At 50.1% G+C, this 11,093-nt stretch overlaps 1 protein-coding gene across 1 annotated transcript; it reads right to left on the reverse strand.

The window, feature by feature from the left end:
* Window positions 1–602: 602 nt before the first annotated feature.
* Window positions 603–10,693, reverse strand: LOC132386333 (deleted in malignant brain tumors 1 protein-like). The gene is made up of 7 exons (XM_059958572.1): window positions 10,486–10,693; window positions 8,773–9,087; window positions 7,061–7,375; window positions 4,386–4,697; window positions 2,918–3,232; window positions 1,208–1,522; window positions 603–688 (listed from the first exon to the last, which is right to left on the reverse strand). Exons 1-7 carry the CDS (start codon window positions 10,691–10,693, stop codon window positions 603–605), a joined length of 1,866 nt encoding a protein of 621 aa, XP_059814555.1.
* Window positions 10,694–11,093: the final 400 nt, after the last annotated feature.

Genomic DNA, 11,093 nt, shown 5'->3' on the forward strand with positions numbered 1-11,093 from the left:
GACCTCGACTCTCCCAGAGCACATGTTGTTCCCCTTCACCAGCCGGACGGGGACTGGGCCTGAAACAGATCGGGGAGAGGGGAGGGTGGTGTGGGGGGGGGGGTTCCAGTTAGTTCACTCCTGGTAATGTACCTATTTTGCCTCAGATTGGCCATTCGATTCCCTAGAATAAATAATATTACAGCACATTAAACACACTTGGCCCATGATGTTAATCTCTTCCAAGATCAATCTCACGTAACCCTCCATTTTTCGGTCATTCCTGTGAAGTCCCTAATGTGTCTGTCTCGACCACCACCTCTGACAGCACATTCTATACATCCTCCACTCTCTGTGTAAAACCTGACCTCTGACTACACCCCAGCCCACACCAATACCCACCCTGTACCCTCCTCCATCACATTAAAATTATTCCCTCATGTGAGTCATTTCTGTTCTGTGACTTTTGCCTCCCCCGGAGGGTCGTTCCTCCCATTACAGCCCGCACCAAAATCCAAGGCGGAATGCTTATTATTTAACGGGACAACCACAGTGATACACTCACTGTCTACCTATTCCCTTTCCCTCTCCTCACAGACACCCAGGTACCTGCCTCCTGTAACTTAGGGGCTTCTATCCATCATCTCCTCATTCTCCCGTACGCACCAAAGGCCATCCAGATTCAACTCCAGTTCTTCAACGCACGACTCTGAGGAGCTGACACTCAGAGCCCGTCTAGTTATCAGAGAGACTGCAGGTCTCCCAAAGTTCCCACATCTCCCATGAAGAACACACCACTGACCCTGGCCCCATTCTCATTGTAATACTCGACAGAAATAGACCAAGAGAAAAGGAAATTTACCTCGGCCTCCACCTCTACTTACTGATTCTCATGGCAGACAGACAGACAGACATACTTTATTGATCCCGAGGGAAATTGGGTATTGTTACAGCCGCAACAAGAACAGAAAGAAATATAGCAATATAAAACCAGAAATGATCAAATAATAATAAGTTAATCATGCCAAGTGGAAGTGAGTAAGTGCATCCAACTATGGCAGAGTCATCAGAAAACTTCCGAAGAAGGCAAGACTCTGTGTTGTAGTTGAGGAACTCGAGAAGGACAGAGATGCAGTCAGGTGACCAATCCGTTCAACATCGGAGTTCACTTAATTGCACACCGAAGGTTTCAGTGTAAAGCACACACTCGCTGCCCACACACACTCACCTGTGCAGGAGACTCCAGCGTCCTCTGCGTGGGAGCAGTTATTCACCCCCCATGGGCTGGCAGGGCACTGGTCGAGAGCAGGCTCTGTCCCCTTACACTTCACCCCATCCAGCCAGATCTTCCCAGTGCCCTCTCCGTAGGAGGCATCTGTTGTTACCGACTCAGATGTCCCACAGTTCAAAATCCTGCAGACCACATCCGCTTCACTCCTATTCCAGCTCCTGCCACAGACGGTGCCCCAGGTAGAGTTATGATAGACCTCGACTCTCCCAGAGCACATGTTGTTCCCGTTCACCAGCCGGACGGGGACCGGGCCTGGAAACGAGAAGGGAATGAGGTTAAAATGAGGATTCCCATATTGAAAGTTGATGAGAGTGACGTGAGAGAAGGCTGAGATTCTGCAATGTGAAACGGGGATTGGACTGGGGGGCAATGGGGTTAGACTGAGTGGGGTATGAATGACTGAGGGAAGGAACATCGAGCTCAGAGAACAGCACAGGAACAGGCCCTTCGGACCAACCTGATTCTGCTGACCAGGATGCCAGAGGGACTAATGCCAGCTGCCCACACACTGTCCATTTACCTCCATACCTGCCAGTGAAATGTTAGTGTTTGATACCTGGTTTTTAAACATTGATGCTGTGATTACTGACACAACCTCCCCTGAAAGTGGTTTACAGACACCACTGTCTGTATGAAAGAACTTGCCCCATAAATCTCCTCTACACATTCCCCCTCCAGTGCCCTGTGGTATTTGACATTTCCATCCTGGGAAAAACACTCTGAACCATCTGCCCTGTCCGTGCCTCGAATCAGTGGATGAATTTACTTCAGGTCTCCCCCAAGCAACATTCCTCTCCTGCAATGGCCACTTTGCTTTATTTTTGCCTTGACCACGTTCCTAATCACCTGCAGCCTGTCGAATGACTGGCCCCACTGGCTTTTTCAAAACTGCCACACAGATCCACAGGCCAACAGATCTGCTGACTGAAGTAGGGCCGAGAAGGTTAAACATGCTTGAGTTGCTCCCAGACAGCATCAGATTCTGAGGGGAGACTTACACCATCCGATAAACGAGCAGATTTAGGCCATTTGGCACATCGAGTCGGATCTGACATTCGCATGGCTGATTAATTATCTTAATCAACTGCATTCTGCCTTCTCCTCGACATCCTGATTGATCAAGAACCTATGAAACTCTGCTTCAAATATCCCCGATCACTTGGCCTCCGCATCCACTCGTGTAAATGAATTCCACAGATTCACCACGTACTTGCTGATAAATATTCTTCATCTGTAAAGAGATGTCCTTCTATTCTGAGGATGTGCCCTCGGTGGTAATTCCCTTAACCTCCCAGTCTCACTCCACTATCCCCTCACGTTTTCACAGTCTACATCTATCCTGGTGAAGCTCAATCCAAAAATCCCAACCCGGCAACGGGACAGGGCCTCTAATTGCTGGGAGCGAGGGAAATGCTCCTCCACCCTTTAACCGTTCGGACTCTGCAGTGATTTGGACAGCCTGCACTACAATCCGACTCTCTCCCAGCACCTGCAGCTGGACCTGACAACCAGGAACCACGGAGGATCAGGACCTTGAGAAGGACAGTGATGCAGTCAGGGCAACAATCCGTTCAACATCGGAGTTCACTTAATTGCACACCGAAGGTTTCAGTGTAAAGCACACACTCGCTGCCCACCCACACTCACCTGTGCAGGAGACTCCAGCGTCCTCTGCGTGGGAGCAGTTATTCACCCCCCATGGGCTGGCAGGGCACTGGTCGAGAGCAGGCTCTGTCCCCTTACACTTCACCCCATCCAGCCAGATCTTCCCAGTGCCCTCTCCGTAGGAGGCATCTGTTGTTACCGACTCAGATGTCCCACAGTTCAAAATCCTGCAGACCACGTCCGCTTCACTCCTATTCCAGCTCCTGCCACAGACGGTGCCCCAGGTAGAGTTATGATAGACCTCGACTCTCCCAGAGCACATGTTGTTCCCGTTCACCAGCCGGACGGGGACTGGGCCTGGAACAGATCGGGGAGAGGGGAGGGTGGTGTGGGGGGGGGGGGGTCCAGTTAGTTCACTCCTGGTAATGTCCCTATTTTGCCTCAGAGTGGCCACTCGGTTCCCTCGAATAAACAATATTACAGCACACTTCACACACTTGGCCCATGATGTTAATCTCTTCCAAGATCAATCTCACGTAAACCTCCATTTTTCGGTCATTCCTGTGAAGTCCCTAATGTGTCTGTCTCAACCACCACCTCTGACAGCACATTCTAGACATCCTCCACTCTCTGAGTAAAACCTGACCTCTGACTACACCCCAGCCCACCCCAATACCCACCCTGTACACTCCTCCATCACCTTAAAATTATTCCCTCATGTGAGTCATTTCTGTCCTGGGACTGTTGCCTCCCCCGGAGGGTCGTTCCTCCCATTACAGCCCGCACCAGTATCCAAGGCGGAATGCTTATTATTTAACGGGACAACCACAGTGGTACACTCACTGTCTACCTATTCCCTTTCCCTCTCCTCACAGACACCCAGGTACCTGCCTCCTGTAACTTAGGGGCTTCTATCCATCATCTCCTCATTCTCCCGTACGCACCAAAGGTCATCCAGATTCAACTCCAGTTCTTCAACGCACGACTCTGAGGAGCTGACACTCAGAGCCCGTATAGTTATCAGAGAGACTGCAGGTCTCCCAAAGTTCCCACATCTCCCATGAAGAACACACCACTGACCCTGGCCCCATTCTCACTGTAATACTCGACAGAAATAGACCAAGAGAAAAGGAAATTTACCTCGGCCTCCACCTCTACTTACTGATTCTCATGGCAGACAGACAGACAGACATACATACTTTATTGATCCCGAGGGAAATTGGGTATTGTTACAGCCGCAACAAGAACAGAAAGAAATAGAGCAATATAAAACCATAAATGATCAAATAATAATAAGTTAATCATGCCAAGTGGAAGTGAGTAAGTGCATCCAACTATGGCAGAGTCATCAGAAAACTTCCGAAGAAGGCAAGACTCTGTGTTGTAGTTGAGGAACTCGAGAAGGACAGAGATGCAGTCAGGTGAACAATCCGTTCAACATCGGAGTTCACTTAATTGCACACCGAAGGTTTCAGTGTAAAGCACACACTCACTGCCCACCCACACTCACCTGTGCAGGAGACTCCAGCGTCCTCTGCGTGGGAGCAGTTATTCACCCCCCATGGGCTGGCAGGGCACTGGTCGAGAGCAGGCTCTGTCCCCTTACACTTCACCCCATCCAGCCAGATCTTCCCAGTGCCCTCTCCGTAGGAGGCATCTGTTGTTACCGACTCAGATGTCCCACAGTTCAAAATCCTGCAGACCACGTCCGCTTCACTCTTATTCCAGCTACTGCCACAGACGGTGCCCCAGGTAGAGTTATGATAGACCTCGACTCTCCCAGAGCACACGTTCCCGTTCACCAGCCGGACGGGGACCGGGCCTGGAACCGAGAAGGGAATGAGGTGAAAATGAGGATTCCCATATAGAAAGTTGAAGAGAGTGACATGAGAGAAGGCTGAGACTCTGTAATGTGAAACGGGGATTGGACTGAGGGGCAATGGGGTTAGACTGGGTGGGGTATGAATGATTGAGAGAAGGAACATCGAGCTCAGAGAACAGCACAGGAACAGGCCCTTCGGACCAACCTGTTTCTGCTGACCAGGATGCCAGAGGGTCTAATGCCAGCTGCCCACACACTGTCCATTTACCTCCATACCTGCCAGTAAAATGTTAGTATTTGATACCTGGTTTTTAAACATTGATGCTGTGATTACTGACACAACCTCCCCTGAAAGTGGTTTCCAGACACCACTCGCTGCATGAAAGAACTTGCCCCATAAATCTCCTCTACACATTCCCCCTCCAGTGCCCTGTGGTATTTGACATTTCCATCCTGGGAAAAACACTCTGAAGCATCTGCCCTGTCCGTGCCTCGAATCAGTGGATGAATTTACTTCAGGTCTCCCTCAAGCAACATTCCTCTCCTGCAATGGCCACTTTGCTTTATTTTTGCCTTGACCACGTTCCTAATCACCTGCAACCTGTCGAATGACTGGCCCCACTGGCTTTTTCAAAACTTCGCTAACATCCACAGGCCAACGGATCTGCTGACTGTAATATGGCCGAGAAGGTTAAATATTCTTGAGATAGATAGATAGATAGATAGATACTTTATTCATCCCCAAGGGGAAATTCAACATTTTTCCAGTGTCCCATACAGTTATTGTAGCAAAACTAATTACATACAGTATTTAACTCAGTATAAATATGATATGCATCTAAAATCACCCTCTCAAAAAGCATTAATAAATAGCTTTTAAAGTGTTCTTAAATAGTTTACTACAGTGCATTGAGTGGTAACTTAAGCTCAGTCCTAACCCCGGCACTTGAACATGTCTTGCCCCTGGTGGTTGAATTGTAGAGCCGAATGGCGTCGGGGAGTAATGATCTCTTCATCCTGTCTGAGGAGCATTGCATTGACAGCAACCTGCCGCTGAAGCTGCTTCTCTGTCTCTGGATGGTGCTGTGCAGAGGATGTTCAGGGTTTTCCATGATTGACCGTAGCCTACTCAGCACCCTCCGCTCTGCCACCGATGTCATACTCTCCAGTTCTGTGCCCACGACAGAGGCAGCCTTCATTACCAGCTTATTAAGACGTGAGGCGTCCCTCTTCTTAATGCTGCCTCCCCAGCACGCCACCACAAAGAAGAGGGTGCTCTCCACAACTGACCGATAGAACATCTTCAGCATCTCACTACAAACATTGAATGACGCCAGCCTTCTGAGGAAGTACAGTCGACTCTGTGCTTTCCTGCACAGGGCATCTGTGTTGGCAGTCCAGTCTAGCTTCTCGTCTAACTGCACTCCCAGATACTTGTAGGTCTTAACCTGCTCCGCACATTCTCCATTAATGATCACTGGCTCCATATGAGGCCTAGATCTCCTACAGTCTACCACCATCTCCTTGGTCTTGGTGATATTGAGACGCAGGTAGTTTGAGTTGCACCATATCACAAAGTCCTGTATCAGTTTCCTATACTCTTCCTCCTGACCATTCCTGACACACCCCACTATGGCCGTGTCATCAGCGAACTTCTGCACATGGCAGGACTCCCAGACAGCAAAAGACTCTGAGGGGAGACTTACACCATCAATCAAACGAGCAGATTTAGGCCATTTGGCACTTCGAGTCAGATCTGACATTTGCAAGGCTGGTTATCTTAATCAACCCCATTCTGCCTCCTCCCTGTAATCTTTGACATCCTGATTGATCAAGAACCTATGAAACTCTGCTTCAAATATCCCCGATCACTTGGCCTCCGCATCCACTCGTGGAAATGAATTCCACAGATTCACCACGTACTTGCTGATAAATATTCTTCCTCATCTGTAAAGAGAAGACCTTCTATTCTGAGGATGTGCCCTCGGTGGTAATTCCCTTAACCTCCCAGTCTCACCCCAATATCCTGTCACGTTTTCACAGTCTACATCTATCCTGGTGAAGCTCAAACCAAAAATCCCAACCCGGCAACGGGACAGGGCCTCTAATTGCTGGGAGCGAGGGAAATGCTCCTCCACCCTTTAACCGTTCGGACTCTGCAGTGATTTGGACAGCCTGCACTACAATCCGACTCTCTCCCAGCACCTGCAGCTGGACCTGACAACCAGGAACCACGGAGGATCAGGACCTTGAGAAGGACAGTGATGCAGTCAGGGCAACAATCTGCTCAACACTGGAGTTCACTCAATAGCACAGCAGAGGTTTCAGTGTAAAGCACACACTCGCTGCCCACCCACACTCACCTGTGCAGGAGACTCCAGCGTCCTCTGCGTGGGAGCAGTTATTCACCCCCCATGGGCTGGCTGGGCACTGGTCGAGAGCAGGCTCTGTCCCCTTACACTTCACCCCATCCAGCCAGATCTTCCCAGTGCCCTCTCCGTAGGAGGCATCTGTTGTTACCGACTCAGATGTCCCACAGTTCAAAATCCTGCAGACCACGTCCGCTTCACTCCTATTCCAGCTCCTGCCACAGACGGTACCCCAGGTAGAGTTATGATAGACCTCGACTCTCCCAGAGCAAATGTTGTTCCCGTTCACCAGCCGGATGGGGACCGGGCCTGGAAACGAGAAGGGAATGAGGATAAAATGAGGATTCCCATATTGAAAGTTGGTGAGAGTGACGTGAGAGAAGGCTGAGACAGTGCAATGTGAAACGGGGATTGGACTGAGGGGCAATGGGGTTAGACTGGGTGGGGTATGAATGACTGAGGGAAGGAACATCGAGCTCAGAGAACAGCACAGGAACAGGCCCTTCGGACCAACCTGATTCTGCTGACCAGGATGCCAGAGGGACTAATGCCAGCTGCCCAGCCTCTGTCCATTTACCTCCATACCTGCCAGTAAAATGTTAGTGTTTGATACCTGGTTTTTAAACATTGATGCTGTGATTACTGACACAACCTCCCCTGAAAGTGGTTTCCAGACACCACTAGCTGCATGAAAGAACTTGCCCCATAAATCTCCTTTACACATTCCCCCTCCAGTGCCCTGTGGTATTTGACATTTCCATCCTGGGAAAAACACTCTGAACCATCTGCCCTGTCCGTGCCTCGAATCAGTGGATGAATTTACTTTAGGTCTCCCCCAAGCAACATTCCTCTCCTGCAATGGCCACTTTGCTTTATTTTTGCCTTGACCACGTTCCTAATCACCTGCAGCCTGTCGAATGACTGGCCCCACTGGCTTTTTCAAAACTGCCACACAGATCCACAGGCCAACAGATCTGCCGACTGTAATCGGCCGAGAAGGTTAAACATGCTTGAGTTGCTCCCAGACAGCATCAGATTCTGAGGGGAGACTTACACCATCCGACAAACGAGCAGATTTAGGCCATTTGGCACATCGAGTCGGATCGAACATTCGCATGGCTGATTAATTATCTTAATCAACTGCATTCTGCCTTCTCCTCGACATCCTGATTGATCAAGAACCTATGAAACTCTGCTTCAAATATCCCCGATCACTTGGCCTCCGCATCCACCCGTGGAAATGAATTCCACAGATTCACCACGTACTTGCTGATAAATATTCTTCCTCATCTGTAAAGAAATGTCCTTCTATTCTGAGGATGTGCCCTCGGTGGTAATTCCCTTAACCTCCCAGTCTCACCCCAATATCCCGTCACGTTTTCACAGTCTACATCTATCCTGGTGAAGCTCAATCCAAAAATCCCAACCCGGCAACGGGACAGGGCCTCTAATTGCTGGGAGCGAGGGAAATGCTCCTCCACCCTTTAACCGTTCGGACTCTGCAGTGATTTGGACAGCCTGCACTACAATCCGACTCTCTCCCAGCACCTGCAGCTGGACCTGACAACCAGGAACCACGGAGGATCAGGACCTTGAGAAGGACAGTGATGCAGTCAGGGCAACAATCTGCTCAACACTGGAGTTCACTCAATAGCACAGCAGAGGTTTCAGTGTAAAGCACCCACTCGCTGCCCACACACACTCACCTGTGCAGGAGACTCCAGCGTCCTCTGCGTGGGAGCAGTTATTCACCCCCCATGGGCTGGCCGGGCACTGGTCGAGAGCAGGCTCTGTCCCCTTACACTTCACCCCATCCAGCCAGATCTTCCCAGTGCCCTCTCCGTAGGAGGCATCTGTTGTTACCGACTCAGATGTCCCACAGTTCAAAATCCTGCAGACCACGTCCGCTTCACTCCTATTCCAGCTCCTGCCACAGACGGTACCCCAGGTAGAGTTATGATAGACCTCGACTCTCCCAGAGCAAATGTTGTTCCCGTTCACCAGCCGGATGGGGACCGGGCCTGGAACCGAGAAGGGAATGAGGATTAAATGAGGATTCCCATATTGAAAGTTGATGAGAGTGACGTGCCAGAAGGCTGAGACTCTACAATGTGAAACGGGGATTGGACTGAGGGGCAATGGGGTTAGACTGGGTGGGGTATGAATGACTGAGGGAAGGAACATCGAGCTCAGAGAACAGCACAGGAACAGGCCCTTCGGACCAACCTGATTCTGCTGACCAGGATGCCAGAGGGACTAATGCCAGCTGCCCAGACTCTGTCCATTTACCTCCATACCTGCCAGTAAAATGTTAGTGTTTGATACCTGGTTTTTAAACATTGATGCTGTGATTACTGACACAACCTCCCCTGAAAGTGGTTTCCAGACACCACTAGCTGCATGAAAGAACTTGCCCCATAAATCTCTTTTTACACATTCCCCCTCCAGTGCCCTGTGGTATTTGACATTTCCATCCTGGGAAAAACACTCTGAACCATCTGCCCTGTCCGTGCCTCGAATCAGTGGATGAATTTGCTTCAGGTCTCCCCCAAGCAACATTCCTCTCCTGCAATGGCCACTTTGCTTTATTTTTGTCTTGACCACGTTCCTAATCACCTGCAGCCTGTCGAATGACTGGCCCCACTGGCTTTTTCAAAACTGCCACACAGATCCACAGGCCAACAGATCTGCCGACTGTAATCGGCCGAGAAGGTTAAACATGCTTGAGTTGCTCCCAGACAGCATCAGATTCTGAGGGGAGACTTACACCAACAGACAAACGAGCAGATTTAGGCCATTTGGCACATCGAGTCGGATCGAACATTCGCATGGCTGATTAATTATCTTAATCAACTGCATTCTGCCTTCTCCTCGACATCCTGATTGATCAAGAACCTATGAAACTCTGCTTCAAATATCCCCGATCACTTGGCCTCCGCATCCACCCGTGGAAATGAATTCCACAGATTCACCACGTACTTGCTGATAAATATTCTTCCTCATCTGTAAAGAAATGTCCTTCTATTCTGAGGATGTGCCCTCGGTGGTAATTCCCTTAACCTCCCAGTCACACCCCAATATCCCGTCACGTTTTCACAGTCTACATCTATCCTGGTGAAGCTCAATCCAAAAATCCCAACCCGGCAACGGGACAGGGCCTCTAATTGCTGGGAGCGAGGGAAATGCTCCTCCACCCTTTAACCGTTCAGACTCTGCAGTGATTTGGACAGCCTGCACTACAATCCGACTCTCTCCCAGCACCTGCAGCTGGACCTGACAACCAGGAACCACGGAGGATCAGGACCTTGAGAAGGACAGTGATGCAGTCAGGGCAACAATCTGCTCAACACTGGAGTTCACTCAATAGCACAGCAGAGGTTTCAGTGTAAAGCACACACTCGCTGCCCACACACAGTCACCTGTGCAGGAGACTCCAGCGTCCTCTGCGTGGGAGCAGTTATTCACCCCCCATGGGCTGGCAGGGCACTGGTCGAGAGCAGGCTCTGTCCCCTTACACTTCACCCCATCCAGCCAGATCTTCCCAGTGCCCTCTCCGTAGGAGGCATCTGTTGTTACCGACTCAGATGTCCCACAGTTCAAAATCCTGCAGACCACGTCTGCCGCCATCTTATTCCAGCTCCTGCCACAGACGGTGCCCCAGGTAGAGTTATGATAGACCTCGACTCTCCCAGAGCACATGTTGTTCCCGTTCACCAGCCGGACGGGGACTGGGCCTGAAACAGATCGGGGAGAGGGGAGGGTGGTGTGGGGGGGGGTTCCAGTTAGTTCACTCCTGGTAATGTACCTATTTTGCCTCAGATTGGCCATTCGATTCCCTAGAATAAATAATATTACAGCACATTAAACACACTTGGCCCATGATGTTAATCTCTTCCAAGATCAATCTCACGTAACCCTCCATTTTTCGGTCATTCCTGTGAAGTCCCTAATGTGTCTGTCTCGACCACCACCTCTGACAGCACATTCTATACATCCTCCACTCTCTGTGTAAAACCTGACCTCTGAC

This window comes from Hypanus sabinus, unplaced genomic scaffold, assembly GCF_030144855.1.
Source record: "Hypanus sabinus isolate sHypSab1 unplaced genomic scaffold, sHypSab1.hap1 scaffold_1096, whole genome shotgun sequence".
NCBI lineage: Eukaryota > Metazoa > Chordata > Chondrichthyes > Myliobatiformes > Dasyatidae > Hypanus > Hypanus sabinus.